Source organism: Danio rerio, chromosome 14, assembly GCF_052040795.2.
Source record: "Danio rerio strain M-AB ecotype USA chromosome 14, GRCz13ab, whole genome shotgun sequence".
NCBI classification, from domain to species: domain Eukaryota; kingdom Metazoa; phylum Chordata; class Actinopteri; order Cypriniformes; family Danionidae; genus Danio; species Danio rerio.
Genome location: NC_141034.1, coordinates 52,153,438 through 52,174,630, shown reverse-complemented (window position 1 = coordinate 52,174,630; position 21,193 = coordinate 52,153,438). Strand labels below are relative to the sequence as shown.

General features: G+C 37.0%; 1 protein-coding gene and 1 long non-coding RNA gene across 51 annotated transcripts in view; both read left to right on the top strand.

Moving 5' to 3' along the window:
* The window catches only part of rapgef2b (Rap guanine nucleotide exchange factor 2b), a 257,487-nt gene extending 236,716 nt beyond the window's left edge, over positions 1-20,771 (top strand). For 12 of the 50 annotated variants that reach the window (XM_087281865.1, XM_087281862.1, XM_087281860.1 and 9 more), the window contains 7 exons: positions 829-999; positions 1,590-1,739; positions 3,947-4,012; positions 5,841-6,042; positions 7,961-8,412; positions 13,209-13,548; positions 18,932-20,771. In XM_087281865.1, coding sequence (XP_087137991.1) covers positions 829-999; positions 1,590-1,739; positions 3,947-4,012; positions 5,841-6,042; positions 7,961-8,412; positions 13,209-13,522 — 1,355 coding nt within the window. In that variant the 3' untranslated portion in view covers positions 13,523-13,548; positions 18,932-20,771. The remainder of the gene's footprint in view (positions 1-828; positions 1,000-1,589; positions 1,740-3,946; positions 4,013-5,840; positions 6,043-7,960; positions 8,413-13,208; positions 13,549-18,931) is intronic. The other 38 variants (XM_087281881.1, XM_087281879.1, XM_087281880.1 and 35 more) reach the window with 5 other exon arrangements.
* Positions 1-21,193, top strand: part of LOC147840916 (uncharacterized) — a 639,653-nt gene that overhangs the window by 261,268 nt on the left and 357,192 nt on the right. The gene's annotated exons all lie outside the window — the stretch shown is intronic.

Here is a 21,193-nt window from a genome sequence, read left to right as displayed (position 1 = left end):
TGTTGAACTGTTTACATGATACCCAACAGTAATTAAATATTGTGTGGAAAAAAAACCCCAGCATGTTCTCAGACTTTCATCAAATATTTACAAATGCACCTCTAATGTGAGTTACACTGCAAAAAAATGCGTTTCTTCAAGTCAAAATCTCTATAGATCAAGAAAAAATTTCTAGACAAGCAAAAATAGTGTCTTGTTTTTAGAAAGAATTTCAAAAAAGGTCTTGGTTTAAGAAATAATGTCAAAATCAAGCAGGTTTTTTCTTAAAAATGCTAAATAATCTGCCAGTGGGGTGAGTGAAATAATTTATTTCAAAGTGAAAATAATGTTAGTTTGCATATCCCATTGGCTGATTTTTTAGCTTGTTTTATTAAAAAACTTAAATCATTTTAACATCATTTCTGAAAAACAAGACCTTTTTTGAAGTAAATGCTTCTTGATTGAAGAATTTTAGGATATTTAAACTAGAAACAAGACAACTCTTAGTAAGAAAAGCATTTTTGCAGCACACCTTTTCCAAAAAAAATCCTATTTACATACTTGAATTTTTTTTAATATAGTACATTTACAATTTCCATGTATGAATGAGATTTGTTCCTCATATATTTTTGATATATTTAATGCAAAAACCCAGAGTATCTGCACAAAATGCAGATAGAACCTTAAAATTCCAAATAAAATGAGCTGTTCTGCCTAGTATTTTAAAACATCAAAAGAGTAGCATTTAATAAATAAATATTTTGTAGCATTATAAATGTCTCACTGTCATTTTCGATGTCATTAAAATATGTTTTGGCTGAATAACATGTATTTCTCTCATCCACTCAGTGCCCAAGAGTTCTGGGGACAGAAAGAGACCCGACACATCACCCGTAGTCTCACGGGCTGCGACCCACCAGCGCCAGCAGCTTCAAAAAGCCAACCAGGCGCTTCAAGTGCCTGCCGTAGCCCTCTACCCATCCCGCAAAAAAGTGCCAGTCAAAGACTTACCGCCATTTGGTAAAGCACCTCACTTCTTGTAGCTCAAACACAACAGCATCTACAGTCGAAGTTCAAAATTATTAGCCCTCCTGTTCTTTTACAAATATTTCCCAAAGAATGTTCAATAGAGCAGGAGATTTACACAGTATTTCCTATAATGTTTTTCTTCTGGAGAAAGTCTTATTTGTTTTATTTCGGCTAGAATAAAAGTGTTTTTAAATTTTTTAAACTATTTTAAGGTCAATATTATAAGCCCCTTTAAGCAGTATTTTCTTTTTTGATTGTCTCCACAACAAACCTTTGTTATACAATGACTTGCCTAATTACCCTAACCTGCCTTTTTACCCTAGTTAAGCCTTTAAATGCCACTTTAAGTTGAATAATAGTGTCTTGTAAAATATTATTTACTGTCATCATGGCAAAGATAAAATAAATAATTTATTACAAATGAGTTATTAAAACTATTATGTTTAGAAATGTGTTAATTTTCTCTCCGTTTAACAGACAATAGGGGAAAAATATACAGGGGAGCTAATAATTCAGGAGGGCTAATAATTCTGACGTCAACTGTCCATCATACACTACTGATGTCAGTATTGTCCGTACAGGCACAAGCTCACCACAGTCTCTGAAGAAGATCCTGTCCCTTTCAGAGGAGGCAGGAGACAGACACAGAAAGCAGGCAGAGGACAGTGTGTCCAACAACTCCTCACAGCTCTCGTCTCCTCCAACATCTCCTCACAGCTCACCCAAAAAAGGTAAGAATACATATAGACTGTTTTCTCTGGGGCTGCACAATATATCGCCGAAGTATCGTTATCGCGATAATAGTATAAACAAAATACAGTTAAAGTCAAAATTATTCCATCTCCTGTGAATTTTTTTGTTTTTCAAACATTTCCTAAATGATGTTTAACAAAGCAAGGAATTGTTCACAGTATTTCCTATAATATTTTTTCTTCTGCAGAAAGTTTTATTTGCTCTATTTCAGCTAGAGTGGTTTTAAATTTTTAAAGCCATTTTAAGGTCAATTTATTAGCCCCCTTCATAGATATATACATTAGATGTCGCCTACCTTGTTGTTGTCTATTGGAAGGATTGCGTCAATAGAGGCGCCATTTTAGTACAGGGTAGCGCTCCTTTGAAATGAATGCTGGACCAAGCTGCGGTGGAGGACTGTGGCCATCCAGAGCCAGAGATTTATACATATATCTGTAATTGGTAGTTTTCCCGGAGGTCTGTATGCTATTTTCATTTTTAAATTATAAAAAATTTTAATTTCACATCACTTTTCTATATTGATGGATCAGTGATTGCACAGGCATTCCTGACAAAAAGCTTGTGTTTGGGTGTATGGAACTGTACTATCCACCCTCCCTGTTAAATTTGATCTAATCTGTGTCCTGAAACACACCTCCTCTCCTGCTTTCACTTCTCATACTGACGGAGGGAGCGATTCGTTTGTGAATGAATTTCCGTTATGAACAACTTCACTTAGCGGACAATATTATACAAGTTTCTGGCAGCGCAGCATCTCGTTGTCATATTTCTTTTGCAATGTTTGCTGATTTTATTCAACAAAACTAGCATAAGCCGAGTGTTTAGTGTGAGTTGCTGTTTTGTCTTATGGTAAATGCAGTAAGTGACTATATTATCATCAATAAAGTGACTTGTTTAGCACAAAAGTTCAGAACATACAAAAAGGTAAAAAAAACTGAATCTTACCTATAAAATGTTCTGCCTTTGTGCTTTGTTTTCTTTGTTTGCTCGTTACTACACCTGTAGACAGCGCTAAAGTCCAGCATCTTCACGTAATAACACTGTGTTGACTTGTGTGGTTGAATGACATTTGTCCTGGGAGCACTGTACCAATATGGCGGCGCTACTGACGCATGTTCGGGGTCCCTATTCGATATCTAGTGTATATATCTATGAGCCCTCTTAAGCAGTATTTTTGATTGTCTACAGACTAAACCACTGTTATACAATGACTTGCCTAATTAACCTAGTTAAGCCTTTAAATGTCACTTTAAGCTGTATAGAAGTGTCTTGAAAAATATCTAATCAAATAATATTTACTGTCATCATGGCAAAGATAAAATAAATCAGTTATTAGAGATGAGTTATTATTATGATTATATGTGGCTAATAATTCTGACTTCAACTGTACGTATTGCAGACGTGTGATAAATGACATTTATTTTATGCATTTTATGTAAATTTGACCAATCAGGTAGGGTCCTACTATCTTTATCCCCACCTCCACAGTAGTTGCCCTTCTGCTATTGGCTGGAGTGGCTCAAAGGTGACCCAGGAGCTGCAAATAAACACTCATAGTTGGATTCTGGATAACATCGGAAAATGACAACAGCCAATCAGAGTCAGAATGTCTGCTGAGGTTTTTACTCATTCATAGTAATTTAAAGACTAAATATTTGCCCCTTGGTGCAGTTTTTTAGAATTAATCAGATCTGAAAATGTATATTTACCTGTCTATTTTAAAATCATTAAATAATTTAAAAACATAGCTAATAAAAAGAGCTTTTTTTAGGGAAATGTTATTACATTACAAATATCGTTATCGCAATACTATATTGTATATTGTTTCAGTATCCTGCAGCCCTAGTTTTCTACTTTTGGTGTTTGCATGCTCAATTTGGTGTCTCCTACTGAACTGTAGATTCAGAGCTCTGTTGTTCGCATGCAGAGATAAAGTCAGACAGCAAAAAATCACAGTTTATATCTCTGATACAGTAGCTGGCGCCCCCTTGTGCCGACATGTTTTCATTGCTGATTTAATATAGTGTCATCTAGTGGTAAATCATTCTCACAGTTTAAATTAAATATCCAGCCATTTCTGCTCGAGTTTACAGTTCCAGATGCATCGCTTTCCATGATTCTCATTGAATTTGTGTCCTATAATGTTGTGTGTCATCTCTTACCTGTTTCACCCTGTGTTGTTCAGCCATCGCATCAATAAGAAGTCATGGTATGAAGGGCTTTTCCTCCTTGTGTAGGAAATCACCAACAGGTAACAGGGCCTGGATGCAGATTTAGCCAGAGAGAGTTCACACACACACACATGCACAAAATATTAATAATTATTTGTATTGCTCTGTCTCAAAATGTAGTGAGCTGTTTATTAATTCTACATTAAAGGCGCACTACGAAATAGATTTTTTTTTTCGATAGTCTACAGAACAAACCATTGTTATACAATAACTTGCCTAATTACCCTGACCTGCCTAGTTAAACTAATAATTGGGGAAAGAAATATACAGGGGGCCAAAAATTCTGGTGTGTTGGGGGGTTAATAGTTCTGACTTTAACTGTATGTATATTCTGGCATTTGTGTGAACGCTCTCATGTCTAGACAGTGTTTTACTCCTGTTGTAGCTGGCAGAGGCAGCCTAGTGCTGTAACTGTGTATGTGTGTGTGTTTAGTGAGGGCTAACGCTGCTCTGCTACAAATGTAAATGGCTGGTTTTTATTAGATGGATTAGGAAAATGGAGGTTGGCTTAAAGGTGATGCTCTTCTCTTGCAGTAGCATAGCGATTTATGGCTCAGCCCAGGCTTTTAGTCCAGTGATAATATGTGTAGTAGTTCCAGTACATCAGGCATGTCCAAACTCGGTCCTGGAGGGCCGGTGTTCTGCAAAGTTTAGTTCCAACCCCAATCAGACACACCTGGGCTAGCTAATCAAGGCTTCTAGAAACATCCTTGCAGCTGTGTTGAGGCAAGTTGGAGCTAAAATCTGCAGGACACCGGCCCTCCAGGACCAAGTTTGGACACCCCTGCAGTACATCAATGGTTGAAAGTTTAATCTCCTGGGAAGTCTTATGGTCAATTTTATCACTTGTAAAAAGGAAGACAAATCTTCTATGATTAATTTAGATCATTTGTATTTGTAACTGTTGTTATAGCTGTATTTAAGGGTGCTTTCACACCTACACTTTTGTTTCGGAACGTGTCTCGTTTGCCCAGTTAGCGCACCAAAGTAATCGCTCCGAGATCGCTTGAATGAGGTGGTCTCGGCTCGATTGAAACGAACCCTGGATCGGTTCGATTGCAGTGAGAAAGCGATCCGATCCGAGCGCAGTTATATCACAGTGTTTTATGGATATGCAATAGGCTTACGGCTATATGAAGAGAGAATTATGAGCATGGCGGGAAGTTTCGCAAGTCTCCGGATGCCCGCAAACGAGTGATGATCTCCCGCTAATCTTGCGTCTCCCTCCCGGTCCTTAAATAGGCATCGTCGTGCACCCTTCTCACCCCTCCCCACCGCGTCTCTCCTCAGACATGTTGTGCGCGCGCACCCTGTCAATCACCACCAAACCACCACCTCTCCTGACAGCTGAGCGGGATGCTGCAATATAAACCCTGACACTCTGACCAATGTAAGGAGAGTTTACTCGCACGTGACTTGTTTTACATACACATTACATTGTTTTAGCTCTTTTGATCCATTTTAGAAACTTTGCAGTGTGAAAGCAAACCGCTCCAAGAGCAAAGAGCAACAATGTCACATTTGTAATCTCTGTTTCGGAACAACTGAATCAATTCCCAGGTGTGAAAGAACCCTAAATGTAAAGTTAACACAACAAGTCTGATCTTTGATAGCTTTGTTCCACAGCTTTTAGCCAAATCCTTAAGTAAAGGCAACAAGCTCAGATTACAATCAACCACCGTACTTTTTTTTTTTTTGCAATCTGCTGTAAAAGTATATTTTTGTAGCAGGATTTCTTTTAGGTTTTGTATGAAATCCTATGGAAGTAAAGGGACTTGAGTACCACAGGGTCTATATTGGGACTAAACCATGTTCCTGATCATCTTGCTTTATGCATTCATCTTTCAGGTTATGGACGAGCTGGTGATTACCTGTCCGACTCTGGCCACAGTGAGATCTCCTCCCGCTCCAGTCTGGTGAGCACTTCTTCTCTAGACATGGGGCAGGACGAGCGCCGGCAGCGTTACGGAGGAACGGCTGGAGAGGGACATGGCAGTGGCCACCGGCTCGAGCGCAGAGCTACTGCTGACCCTGACCAGTACAGCTTGGGGTAAGCATTAGTTTTTAACTAGTTGTTGTATGGACAATCATTCTGAAGGATATCTTTGTTGGTAAGGCTGATTATTCCAATGCATTTCTATTGCTGCATTAAAAGACGTTGCATTTGACTAAATTAGTGGTGTGTGTGAAGCACACTATCTATACAAATAATCACTTATGGCTCTCTTTCAGTGCCAGTTAAAATGTGCATGTGCTTTCTTATGATTTGCTTGCTTGACGGTGATTACACTGTATACATCAAACCATGTTTCATATAAAATAAAGTCATATTTACATGTATGCATTTAGCAGATGCTTTTATATGAAGTCACTTACATTGCATTGAAGGAACTAGAGCCCTCCACAGGCCTTATATCTTAGCACTAGCCAAGCCCTGGCCTGAGAAGCACAGGTAGTAGCCCAGCCCTTGTCTGGAGTCTGACCCGAAGCCTTCTACTGTTACAGTCATTAAAATAGACCAAAATCTGTATTTAATAGAAAGTTGATGTTTTTTCGTTTAGATTTTTTTCTCATAATAATTTAGAGAAATGTTTGGAGTTTTTTTTTTTTTTTTTTTTTTTTTTTGTATTTGTATTTTAAATAAAAGTTTTAGTTTTTTAAGTGACATCGATATCCAATCAATATGGGGTGCACAGTGAGTTCACACTTATAAGTTGTGCATAACCAGTTGGCTCTTCAGTCATCATTTAAAGTTGTCACTATTTGAAAAGTTGACCAGAAGTTCGCCATTGGCAATTTTTCTCTTTATAGTCTTCATTGCACGTGGCTGGAAATCTCTATGTGCAAGGCATCACTGGCGCTTCTAGACTGCACGCATTAGATCTCATTATACTTTTTAAAAGTATTTTTCTAAAACAGGCCTAAAGCCCGATATGTGTGCTAGCTATGACGTGAAAATTGGGCCGAAGCCTTGCCCTTGGGGCATAAAAAAAGTAGGGCCCCGACGGGCTCGAGCTCAAATGCCGGCCTCTAGAACGAACACATTTTATCAGCCAGCAGCAAAACATTTTTTAGCTGCCATCGCATCATCCAGGTGGAAGCTGCAAACTGGTGTTTGATGAGGAGATTCCCTCCAAAAAAATGTCTAAATGGCTTTGAGTGTCCAGAAAAGCGCTATATAAATGCAAAGAATTATTATTATTATTAATTTTATTATTATTATTATTGTTGTTGTTTTTATTATTATTGTTATTATTTTTATTATTATTATTATTGTTATTATTATTATTAATTTTATTATAAATTTTATTTTTATTTTTATTATTATTATTATCAGTTCTTGCTTGCCATTAAAAGTTACAGGAAGGCATAACCTTCACTTCACTAATGGAAGGTTTATTTCGGTGAAGCTTTAGTTTTAAGGGCCCGTGAAATTAAAATAATGTTTTTTAAAGGGTAGTATCAGTATGTTAGTGTTTAGGATATCTATAAGCTAGTGTGCTCCAAAACAATGACAAATTTTAATTACATCAATAAAAAAATACACATTTCATAGCACTTTACCTGTCGTTTAGGTACCTGTTCTCACTAGATTCTCTACTAGTGGCTCATTACCTGCCTTGGCTGTTAGTACTTAGTGATCTTATTCTACGTCCCTATTCCTACCTAATACCTAAATCCAGCTAATATTTTATTAGCAAATTAGGAGTTAATGGTTTATTATAGTTTATTATATGCTGCAATGTTTTTTTTTCTGTTCATAATTTTAATGTATTGTTATAAGCACACTGGTTTATTGTCATTTATTATTGATAGTCATTTACCAATCATAGTGAATCAGAAGTTAAACTGAACACATTCACTGAAAATAGCTTACTTTGTGTTCCAAAATAAGATCATTTGGATGACTTGGTTGATCATTACATCCTGGCATTGTAGAATTAACCTTCAACACATCTTTGTTTCAGGTCCTACTCCTCCATGCAGGACTGTCGTGGTCTGTACGCAGGCGCCACCGTCCTGTCCTCACCCAGCTCAGAGGAGCTCACGCAGGACCAGGGTGACCGGGTGTCCCTGGACGCTGCGGATTCTGGTCGTGGCAGCTGGACTTCGTGCTCCAGCGGCTCTCATGATAACATCCAGACCATGCAGCAGGGCCGCAGCTGGGAGGCGCTGGCAGAGGGCGCAGGCCTGTGGGGCAGCAGAGGGAGCTGGGCATCCGCATGCTCCTCTTCTTCTTCGGTGGCATGTTGGGGCGAGGACTCTGAAGGCGACACTGGCACCATCAAACGGAGAGGAGGGAGGGATGTGACCACAGATCCAGAGACCAGCAGCATCACCTCCACCGGGTCGGAAGAGTCCAGACAGCACAGCCGACGGCCCTCACCGATCACCGCAGGAAACACCAAGGCTTCCATCAGTAAGGGTCAACACACCAATCTGGTGTAGGGATAGTTTACCCAAAAATGACAGTTCTGTTCATATTTATTTGCACTCATTTTGTTTGGAAACTTGTGTCAAAGCATCATGCTAAATTTTGGCCATTTCTTTTATATATATATATATATATATATATATATATATATATATATATATATATATATATATATATATATATATATATATATATATATATATAAAATATTTCCTTTTTTGCTTTTTATTTATTTTTTTAGTTAAATTTATACTATTTTTATATATTTATTGATGCATGCTTTATTATTATTATTATTATTCAAAGAGGTACACGAATTACATGTAAGTATTTATATACAAATAGTAAAACAAAGAAAACCAAACATTTTGCCACATCATGCCAGGTTGGACACAGTCTTTGTTGTCGAACTTGATGCATGTGGCCATTTTTGACTTTCATTTTTGGGTAATATTTTTTATTTGTTTATTTATTTATTTTTTTGTGAGGAACTGCACCAAGTCATTTATTTTGCATGGAAACACACGTGAAACACACAATCTTAAAGATCAAACACAGATCTTAAAGAAACACTAATTTTATATTTAAAATAATGTCTAGAATTATTTATTATTCTTAACTGAGGGAATTCTTCTTTTTTTTTGATATGCAAAGAGGTACACAAATTGCATGAAATCACATACAAATTGAAAACAGTGGCAAACAAAGAGAAAAAAACAACATGAGTGCGTGTGTGTGTATAAAGGTAACTGGCTGGACAGGTGAAAGTATATAAATAAGAAAACAAGTAATAGAGATTTAAATAAAACATAATAGATATAAAGCAAAACAATCAATGGTGGCAAATGACAGCAGTAATAGTAATTATAGTAAAAACGACAGTAAACATGGCAATAATAACAACGACAGCTACTACTACAATGTTGGTTCCATTGAATGGAATTCATGCATTAATTCTCAACCAAGGGGATGAAGCTCTGCCAGAAATGATTGTAAGTAAAGCTCTGTTTACACTAGGAAGCAAAGGATAGTTTACCTGAAAATGAAAATGTGCTCATCTGCAAGTGGTTCCAACCCCATTCTGTTGAGCACTAAAGACGTTGTTTTGAAGAAAGCTGTTACCATTGACTAGTATAGTTGGATAAAACACATACTATGGAAGGTTTAAAAAACTTTGTGTTTAACAGAAGAAAGAAACTCAAGATCTGAAACAACTTAAAGATGAGTAAATGATGACAGAATATTCATTTTTGTATGAATTACCCCTTTCAGATGCATTTAGATCAAAAGTGGATGATGCTAAAGGCAGGTCTAAATGGAGTCTAAAATGGTTGACCACTTATTGACCACTTCAGATGTTCTCAGAAACGCATTGGATAGGATTATTGTCATATTAAATGTGTTCAAGCAGCCTTTACATCACCTACTTTTAGTCTACTGACCAAACACGTGATCATTATAGGATGTAAAGTGATCGAAGGAGACACATTTAAACATGGTAATACAAAGTGGAAGCAGGGCCAGAGACTAAACAGCTGTTAACATGAGCCGAAACGTGCTTTGATTCATTTAATCTTTTCAGAATGTAGCCTAATTTAAAAGTGTCATTTTATAAATGTGGAAAAGTTATATAACTTAATTAAGTCTCCATTTTTAATGGGCATGTTTATGTGTGGAAATTAATACACATTTTTCTCGTTATGCCAAGCTCTAAAAGATGAGTTGGGTAGAAATGTTGATGTAAAAAAATATTAATTCATACAGAGTATATAATAAACAACTGGACATTCGTTTTATTCATATCCAACCATTTCCAGTCAATTTTCAAATTTCATAGAGTTTTGATTTCCTAAAGTGTTGCCCAAATTAAATGTTACCCGTTTTGCCACATCATGCCAGGTTGGACGCAGTATTTACTGTCAAACCTGATGCATGTGACCGTTTTTAATTTTTGGTAACAATTTTTTATCAGGAACTGCACCGACTTATTTATTTTGCATGAAAATATAAAAACACACAATTCTAAAGCTCAAACACAAAATATGAAATATATAAAATTATATATTACTCGTAACTGAGGGAATTTTACTGCCATTGCTTTCAGATAGAGAGCCTGTATTACCTAAAATCAATCTTGCGACTTTCATGATCTAGGTCAGTACACATATCATATCATCATATTTTGACCGTAGGCTGGGTGGAGCTAGCCAAAAGTGAACTATAAGATGAAAACAATCTAATATGCAAGTCTCAAAACCAACGCCACAGCTGATGGAAACCAAAGAGGGTTTTGTCAGAGGAAGCAAAGAAATTAATGAGAGAAAGAGAGAGATCAGACATGAAACCGAACATGAATCATTACCCAACAGCCTTATCCTCACGTCTGAACAGTTATTCAAATAAAAAGACTCTTACTTTAAAGCCTTATAAACGATTGTACTAGGACATTATGTGTAACATGAGCTACTTTACCTTTTCGGTGTAGATTGCAAACAGGGTTTCTGCCTTCGCCGGTTGCATCAGTTTAATCAACAAATTCACACAGGGAAGCTACCATAACACACTGGTAACAAATAAGTAAGGGATAATGTATATCTAGGTGGTTGTTGTTGCAGAATAAAGTCTGAAAGGCAGAGCTGTTTAAATCTAAGGGCTTTATATTGTAAAAAACACCCTCCTGGATGTATTTTATCCAGATTTTACATTACTGCATACCACAAAAAAAGACAAAGAAAAAAAAAAGGAACAAACATTGTTCTGAGCCGTAATACTTTAATTATTTAGCAATAACTGTGGAATGGAGCATTCTTTAATCTACAAATCATTCAGTCACAAAATGGCATCAAACCTTCAAAAACAGAAGCATGACAGAAAAGCCTATAGAACATGTGGATGTGAACATGTATTCACTGATGATCAGGATGATTTGCAGTACCCAGATGAGCCTGTATTATTAGTTTCAGTGAAAATGTTATCTGGGAATAACATAACTTGTAATGTTGTGACTGACCAAACAGAATCAAGTATTGCAGACAGCCGTGTAATAATTGCGCTAATAAACCACAGCAAACATTATATATTGTTGCTGACAACCTCTTTATTTAATAGGGCCTATGCTGAAGGAATTTTAATTTTCAGTAACCCAGTTTAATGACGTTACAAAATCACAATGTTTAAGGTCTTTTTCCTTTAAAAATCAATGATCTTTACTGTCTGATTGATATTTGATATAAAGTGGCTGTCATAATGTACAAGAAGCCCTGTAAATTCCATTGTCCCGCAGCATGTCTTTAAAATATGAACATTTAATTTACCACAGTATTTTCAATGGAGTTTTATCACTACTGATGACACAACAGTTTACATAAACTGTATATAAAGGCACATAACCATTTAAAAAAAAAGCCAGATCTTAATGTGACTAAACTTTTTCTCTTTTAGGTAAGTTAGGATTATCAAATGTGGTTCTTCTTAATAGTAGAATAATGAGAGAGATATGTTTTGAGAAATAGTTATAACTTTTCTTGAAAGTCAAGTTTACACATGCTAAGATTATTCTGCCTCTGAAAAAGCTCAAATGATGCTGTCAAGATTTTGAAAGTTTCTGATTGGCTAATTGACAACATTTGAGTTAATTGGAGGCACAACTGTAGAACAGTATTTAAGGAAAACCTCAAACACACTGCTTCCTTGTATGACAACATGGAGTTATCAACAAGCCAGAATCAACAAAAAAGTCAGGTGACAATTTGCTAAATTACACTGGGAAAATAATAGTTTTTGGAGACATGTCCTCTGGTCTGATGGAGCTAAGATTGAACTGTTTGGCCATAATGACCAGTGTTACATTTGGAGGACAAAAGGGAAAGCTTACAGGCCTAGAAACACCACCCCAACTGTGAAGTATGGGGGCGGCAGCATCATGTTGTGGGGCTGTTTTGCTGCAGAAGGGACTGGTCCACTTCACATCATAGATGGCATCATGAAGAAAGAACATTATGTAGAAATACTGAAGCAACATCTCAAGACATCAGCCAGGAAATTAAAACTTGGCCACAAATGAGTCTTCCAAACAGACCATGACTCTAAGCATACTGCCAAATTAGTTAAAATATGCTTTAAGGACAACAGAGTGAATGTTTTAGAGTGGCCATCACAAAGCCCTGATCTCAATCCTATTGAAAATTTATGGGCAGAGTTGAAAAAGCTTGTGCGAGCAAGACAGCCAACAAATCTGACTCAGTTACACCAATTCTGTCAGGAGGAATGGGCCAAAATTCCTTCAAACTATTGTGAGAAACTTGTGGAAGGATACTCAAAACATTTGACCAAAGTTATACAGTTTAAAAGCAAAGCTAAATAAAACATCAGGGAAATGTGTGTAAACTTTTGACTGTCTAGAAATTAATAATAAATTCTCTAAAAATAAATTCTCTCGAATGTATGTAAACTTCTGGTTTCAACTATGTTTAAATGGCTTAAACAACCTAACGAATGCTTAAGTCTATTTAGCGGATTGTATTTTATTTACAATACAACATTAATACTGTAAAAGAAACCGTATGTAAGATAGCAAAAATAGCCACATTATCCTTTCAGCGGAAGTGTTTCGGTAGGGGGAAAAAAACACTAGCTGTGCGTAAACCCCATTATTCCACAACAAGATGAAACGGCACAACAAGCCATCCAACTCACACTGATCTAGTGCATGCATCCGCCGGCATTTCCGAGAAGCATTTGGGATATTAAACAGAGCTGTGGTGTCCATCTCCTCCCTCCAGCACGGAAGGACGGCCGCTATCGGGACCCTCCGCCAACGCCGCCGGGTTACACCGCGCTGACCATCACAGATGTGACCGAGGGAACGCCACATTCGGGCAGGAAACCACCAGACTACACCACCGCCCTGCAGCGCTCGCGCCTCGTCACACACTCCCTCGACTCCCAGCAGCCCCCAGCCGCAGGGAAACCGGACCCCCGGGGCCGAGAGGAGGACGAGGCAGTGGAGGTGGAGGAGGAGGGTGAGTGCTTGTCTCCCAAACTCAGAGCTCAGAGGAGGAGAGGTCCACACACAGCAGTTCCCCCCAGGCCATGAGTTACATACACCACCCCGACAGGAAGGTAAAACATCATAAACTCCAGTTCCACCCGCACACGCACTGAGCACGTTTACATGCACACCGCTATTCAGCTAAACCGGCTGTTTGACATGACCTGTTGTATTGGGTTATATGCAAACCCGCCAATACATGTAATCCTCGCTGATATGATCGGGTTACTATAGCTTTACATCTCAGGGATGTGACATCAAAACTTTTAAGGTAAACTTTAATACAAATATCCAAATTCAAGTCAAGTTTATTTGTATTGCGCTTTTCACAATAATAATTGTTCCAAAGCAGCTTTGCTAAATGTGTGTGTTATTACATAGCAGTCAAAACCAGAAAAGCCTAAGGTGTAAGTATGGTGGACAGTACTGCTGTCAAATGTTTACACGGAGGACAAGGGAGTGAGCAAATTACTAGGGAATTTTCATTCTGGAAGTGAGCTAGTCATTTAAAAATTTCAGTATATAACTTTTAAGTAAGGGTGTAACGGATCACTATTGATCTGTGATTCGTATTGATTACAATCCACAGTTTACCCACATTTTATTCTTACGGATCTTGTGGATTAATCAAAAATTTGTAATGTTCGCAGAGAGATCACCAACCACGTCATTCAAATCACATGTCAAAGCATTTAGGCTTTCCTGTAAAATATAATGATGACGGAAGAAGTTGTGGTGGGTTATTTGGGATGTGGTGGGTTTCTGAGGTTATTCAAGGTGTTTTCTGTCACTACATGTTTAGCCTGCATTGATGCATTCAGTGTAAGCTGCCTGATTAATCATTAAATATCGGGATCTCAACACCCACGCAACATAAATGACAAATAAAAGTGATTTGCATATGTTTATTATTCTTTTGAATGGCTGCATTCAAATCTGTGTTTGAAATAGACAAAAATTAAGAAAAGATTCAGTCTTTAGTCTCTTGAGTTACAAACACAGAAGTACTAGGATAACAATTTATAGTTTAGATAAATCCACTGATGTTTAGGGTAAAGATTAAAATCACAATCATATGCATTTAACTATGCTCAAAAATGAAAGTTGTTGTTGACAGCAACTATATTTAACCAATAGGTGGCGACAACCAGCCATCATAAACATGCCACTGAATAATTCTTCAAAAATGATCATTTAGCAATGAAACATGATGCTTTAAGTGAATCACTGAATCATTTAATTAAAATAAGACTAAAAATAAATATAGATTGTACAAGTTATAATGTTAGATTTCTACATTTAGTGTTATCAGCAACAGGAACAGTAACAGTAATTTTTTCACAGTACTGAGTATTACACAAAAGTGTCTCGCGGTGCTGTTTTTTTATAATAAATGCAAACCAAATGACATTTGTCTTCTTTGACTGATCCACAAAATGGTCCAATCCAGACTAAAAAACCAGAACGTGATCCTAAAGCCGCCTTTCCACTGCACACGACATTTGGACACAACTGTCGGAATACGCCCTCTTGTGGCAGTCGCACAGAATTTTCTGTTTTGTCGTGCACCATGGGAGAGAAGCTGTTCTCACATTGTCCAAAATAAAGGAGCGCAAAAGCAAGAGCTTTTATTCTCCATGAGTTCACCATAGTTGAATAAATGAATACTAGAATCTCATAGACCGCTAAAAATGTTGGAGTGAATGTGGAGACAGCATTAAAAATATATATATATATATTTTTTTTATTACTCATTAATAAATAGAAATGTTTTTAATGTAGTTTTTTTTTTTTTTTTTGATAAAAAAAAAAAATAATGAAAAAAAATTCTATTTCTCATCTCGCACACACAGACCTGATTGGACAACACTGAAATACATCACATCCGGTAGGCCACTCGCATACAGTCTAGTTGCAGGAGTTCAAATATTTCATTGAATTTTCCGCATATGGAGATGATCAGAAACTCCACGCAGCTTCCAGACGACTCTCCATTGGAAATGAATGACTTCCGGTCTGTCGCTTGTCGTGTGCAGTAAAAAGGAGGCTTAACCGTGGGATTTGTGATCCGTTACACCACTACTTTTAAGTATTTAAGTTTTAAGAAGTGGATTGCTGAGAAAACATTTTGATTATTCTTTGCATTATATTTCGTCCTTATTTCTGGGAATCATTTGCTTTGTCTGAATGTGCTTAAATCTGCAGTAAAGACTGTCACATGTTACAAACGTGGAGATCAATTCAATTCAAGTTTATTTAAACAGCGCTTTTACAATGTAAATTGTGTCAAAGCCGCTAAACACAGACGTTCTAGTAAAATCCAGATTTATAAAAGCCAGATTTTTTTTTCAATAAATTGACAAAGTAGGTACATTTGTGTTACATGCTGAGTGATAGTGGCATAAAGAGGCAAAAATATAGCAGCAATGATCAGTTTATAAAGGTAGTTCACCCAAAATATCTGACTTATTTACTCTTAAATATCAATTTACTCTGGCTTATTTAAAACCTATTAGATGTTTGAGGTTTCTGTCAAATACAAAAAAAGATACTTTGAAAAAAGCTAAAAACCGGTAACCATTTACTTCCATAGAATATTTTGGTTACCATCCTCCAGCTTTCTTAAAAAATATCTTCTTTTGTGTTTGACAGATTAAAGATGCCAATAAATCACAACTTAAGGGTGAGTAAATAGTGACAAAATGAAAAGTTTAGTGCGAACGAACCCTTAAAACCATCTTTGACCTTTCTCTGATAAATAAAACCATGTTAACTCGTTTACTGTTCACTTTTCAACGTATTAAGCTCAATTGGGTTAAGAATGTGCATGTAAACGCGCTCATTCACTGACTGACTGAAGCACACGGGCTCTGCATGCTGGAGAAAAACTCCTTCACCACCACCACCTCCACCAGCCACCAGCACCTCTCACTCAGTGCATGTGTGCAGCCATCACTCCTGCTCTGCCGTGTGTGTGTGTGTGTTCACTCTCACCCATCACTGGAGAAATCACTAGATCTGCCATCATAAACGCTTCAGCACATGATACAGAGCCTGACGTCATGTTGGTGTTGTCAGGCAGCAAATGAAAAATAGTGTTAGCGCTGTCGAGGAGCTGTCATTTTCCACAGTAGCCGTGTTTATTAGTAGTAGTATTATGCTCTGTCATGTTGTCTTTGGTATGGTAAGGCCAGAGCATTATTTATTTTCTGATTTAATTGTGTGACTTTGTTGCAAACCCCAGTGCACTTTCTAGCCAATTTTATACAGCATGGCACGTAGTATGAGTAGATACTGAAAATTAGAGTAGTTTCAGCATAACGGCAAACTTGAAGTGCAGTTCCTGATTTGACTCTGCTAAATTGTTCATGATTTTTCGTTTTCAGGTTCTATTAAAAAACTTAGGCTAACTGAAATTTAAATCAACAATAACACTTAATTAATAAAGGTTTATCTAAAATAAAATTAGACTTAAAACGTACAAAAGTGGAGATATCAAAATCCCTTTAAGGCAAGTCTTTTCACTCTGTTGTCATCTCCGCCTCTCACGCTGTTTTCTTGGGCATTCTGTCTGAATGGGGAAACATCAAATACTTCAAGACTGTTTGCCAGGCTAACGATTACATGACATCCTTGGAATCACCAATGAACTTAAGCAACAACTGTCTCGTAAGTTTTGTTTCTAAACGTCCGAATAAAAAAAAAAAAGGCACATTTTGAGGTTGCCTGAGCTAACTTGCATGCGCACTCGAAAGTAACGAGATCACGACGCCAACCTCATCTACACATTATCAATCTCTGGATAATGATAACCTGATCACGTTGCTCTTCTGAAGTAATTTACAACTCAGTCTTGATACAAAGCTCATCCAGAAATGATAGCGACTCTTTGTTTACAAGTTTGTGGGCTGTATATGTGATATGTGTTTGACAGGATGGGCTGTACCTTGCGTTCGTTTCGTACAAATTACAAAAAATATATATATATATATTTTTTTATTATAAATATGTTAGAGAGATTACATTGCTGGAAGATACAGTACAACTGCCAGGATTAATAGTGCAAAAGACAATATTTCCATTCGAAGCTGGACCAATATTGCTGCGATGTTGCTCGACATGCTTAAAAGCTGACATTCCTATTATAAATAGTTAGAGCTGCACAAATAATCGTAAAAAGATTGCGATCTCGATTTGACCCCCTAGACTATCTTAATCCAGCATTTCTACAATTCTGTCAATCATATTTTCAAGTTCAGGAGAGAAGCAATGGTGGCCACACTAGTCTTCACATTGTTTTACATACGTTGTTCAGCAACGTGGACACCTCCAAACAGTGTTGAAAGAGTCACATGCTGTATTTATAGGATATAATTCATCTCAAAAATGCCATTTCTGTCTTCATGTAATGTACTTACAATTGCAAAATCACATGTGACGTGAGCTGACCGTCAGCTGTTACCACAGAGTGGACAGTCGCGAGCGCACCTCTGAATGAAGCCTACTTTAGCGAACAGAACCTGCATAGGCTGTGAATTACAGGTAACGTTAATAATGTTGTAAATAACATTCAGTTTGTGGCACAGAGTGATTGTTCAGGAGTCGTGCGGGAGGTGAACTGCTGAAAATGAAACCGAAAGCTCAGTGTTGCCAGATGTAGCAGACTGAACCCGCCGAAATGCAAAAATACCCACCCAGGCTTCTGTATTCACGAGAATCACATCAGTGACAAATTTTAAGCATAAAATGACAGATTGTAAGCAAATGTCACAAACACAATAATTCAACATCAGAATTATCATCAGCATTAATGACCAGGACAAATCTGAAGTCTGTTCAAGTCCACCATTCCAAGTCTATACAAAATGTTGCATTTTAACCAACAGTACAGCTACACAAAGCCTATTGCTGTTTTACCACATGTTTGACAATAACAGTAATAATAGCCCACTCATATTAGTCTTTATTTTACATCTACAGAATCGTGAGAAAATCTTGATCTTTATTTTAGGCAAAAAATTTGTGATTCTCATTTCAGCCAGAATCGTGCAGCTCTATAAATAGTATACAGTATCTGATTTCTAGCTATATTTATACATTATTATAATGCTTGTATATCGTTTCATATGTTTGTATGTGTCATCATTTTTATAGAATATTGATCTTAATTAAAATTGGACTGCTCCTTTAATATTTGGTTAATGATACATTACTGTGTTCATTAGTTATACAGTACAATAATGGTTCCCTTTCCTGCTGTGTGTCACTAGGGTTTGGAAAAGAGTCTAGGGTAGTCAGCATTTAAATTGGATCAAAATTGTTCATCAAAATGGTCCTAAAACTATTCAACAACACCCATTCCTGCTGTTTTGATCCACTTTAAATGTTAACTACTATATACTACTGTAAATACTACTAGTGATGCTCACAGAGACTCTCTCTTTTTTTCCACAGAGGATGAACAAGTGTCTGCTGTCTGAAAGAGGACGACACTGGCTTTAATGCGTTGACTGATGGCCACAGACAGACATCTCTTCAGCACTGCCTCTCTCCATCCTCACTCTCCCTGCCCTGCCTTAATGCAGCATGGGCTTCAGTGCCCTGCATGCTCAAAAATACTGTGAAGAACTGAGGAGAGCTTAGAAAATAACTTATTCGGCACTTTTGGAGAACGCAAATATGAACTGAAACTCGAAACACAGCGCTTCGACATTTACACACACACACACACAAACTGCAGTCAGTGGTTCTCCATTCAGACGATTCCCTCTTTCCTTCAGCGTACAAGGTCACACGGACGTGTTTAGTAGTTCCCTTCAGCACTTTTTAACTGTTTTAAGGTGTCAACCGATCACATTTCAGTTGGGATGATGAAGGACGATTCGTCTTATTCATATATCAGTGTGGTTCAGTATTAAAACTCGCACGGCTTGAGGACTTTTGGAGATAACACGTAGCACACCGATTTTTCAAGCGGACAGAGAGACAAAATGAAGCCTTAGTGTGTTTGAGAGCCAAAAGAAAGCACGAGTGAATCATGACAAACTGGAAATAAAAGCTGACTAAATGAACATCTGTTGGGTAATCCACAAGCGAATCAGCGGTTCTTCTAACAGATGCGATTGTTAAGGCACAACATCAACAACAACAGCGCCCCTGGTGGTCAAAAGCAGGAAACTCAGGCAAAAAAAAAAAAAAGAAAATAAATAAAGAGTCGTCCTACTCGGGTGCTACTTTCTTCCTCTCTGTAAAAGTGATAGCATTATGGAGGTGTGTTTGTGTGCTTTTTTTGGTTGTGAGGGCTCAAGTCGTGCATGTTTCTCCTGGATTGGGCCACCGCTGCACAAACAGCTTCCACAATCACTCACAGGAACTCGACCGGATGAGCAAAACTCACCTTTATTCTTTCATTTTAATCACTGAGTTAAGCTGATCACATTGATCAGTAGTTAGAAATGACTTAAAAAGAAGAAGAAGAAAAGAAGAAGAAGAAGTGTGCAGTGTTTTCCACTGTATTCTGTAACATCACTACTTCAATTTCTTTCTCTAGTTGCCTGTTTGTTTGTAGGTTTTTGGCTCTCACGCATTTTCTTTTGGTTTTTGTAAAGGTTGCGGATCTGGTTGTTAACAACAACACATTTGTAACAGTAAATATATCGGCCATCTGCTTCCATTTGTTTGGTTTTCTATTGACGTTTTGGCAAGCCAAGATGAGTCGCTTGTTTCGCAAAATAAGTTGCACAAATTGTACAAGCATAAATACAACAAGGTAAATAGTAGTAGGTAGCTGTTCTGCTACTCTGTTCGATATGTGATGTCAAGTGAGACGTGTACATTTAGCTGGTGAAGAATCTCTCTTTTGTTTGGTTTTCGGACTACTTTTACCTGTACGTCTTTTACAAAGACAATTGGTGGAGTATGTATTTGTTCATTTGTTTTGTCTCTTCTTTTTGTTTTGTATTTTTAATACAATAATTGTAAATATTGGTTATATTTTTGTTGAATTGTAGAAATGTATGATGTTTATGCCTCAACATCCAGTTTATATGAAGCTGGGAATCAATAAATTCGACAAATGAATCAACTTATAGTTTTTAAATGCACTTATTATTATTATTATTGTTATTATTATTATTATTCATTCTGCATTAAGGTTTTTTGTTTTGTTTTAAATGACCTCTGGCACCATCTAGTGTTTGCACAAGATAAGACATGGAAGTAACTTGAAATGTGTATCTCATACTTTTCTAACTGACAAATGTATGTTGGGGTTAATAAAAGACATCCATATCTATCTGCTCTTCAACACCGTTTGCTTTTTCAGTGTCTCTTCAAATATTTTGGAAAGCTGAGAGAGGATACAAGGTGATTTTATAATAAGGTTAATGATTGTGTGTCATTTAGGAGGAGATATAATGCAGTTACAAATATTTAAAGTATAATTGTAACTATTAAAGCATAGCATTGCGTTCCTTTGTCCTTATTCTGTGTGTAATTCGTCCAGTTTTAGTATTTGAACGTTTGAGTTCATTTAGAGAAGATGTAATCTTGTTTGTTGGTTATTTTTTATGCTAACATTCTGTGCTTTAATTTAAAATCTATTAAAAGCATGGCCTGCATGAGATGCTGCTGTTGATGAAAACTTCAAGGCAGATGCAGAGGTAAGATCTTTTATTTTTACATTTACTGTAATTCATTCATTTATTTTCTTGTTGG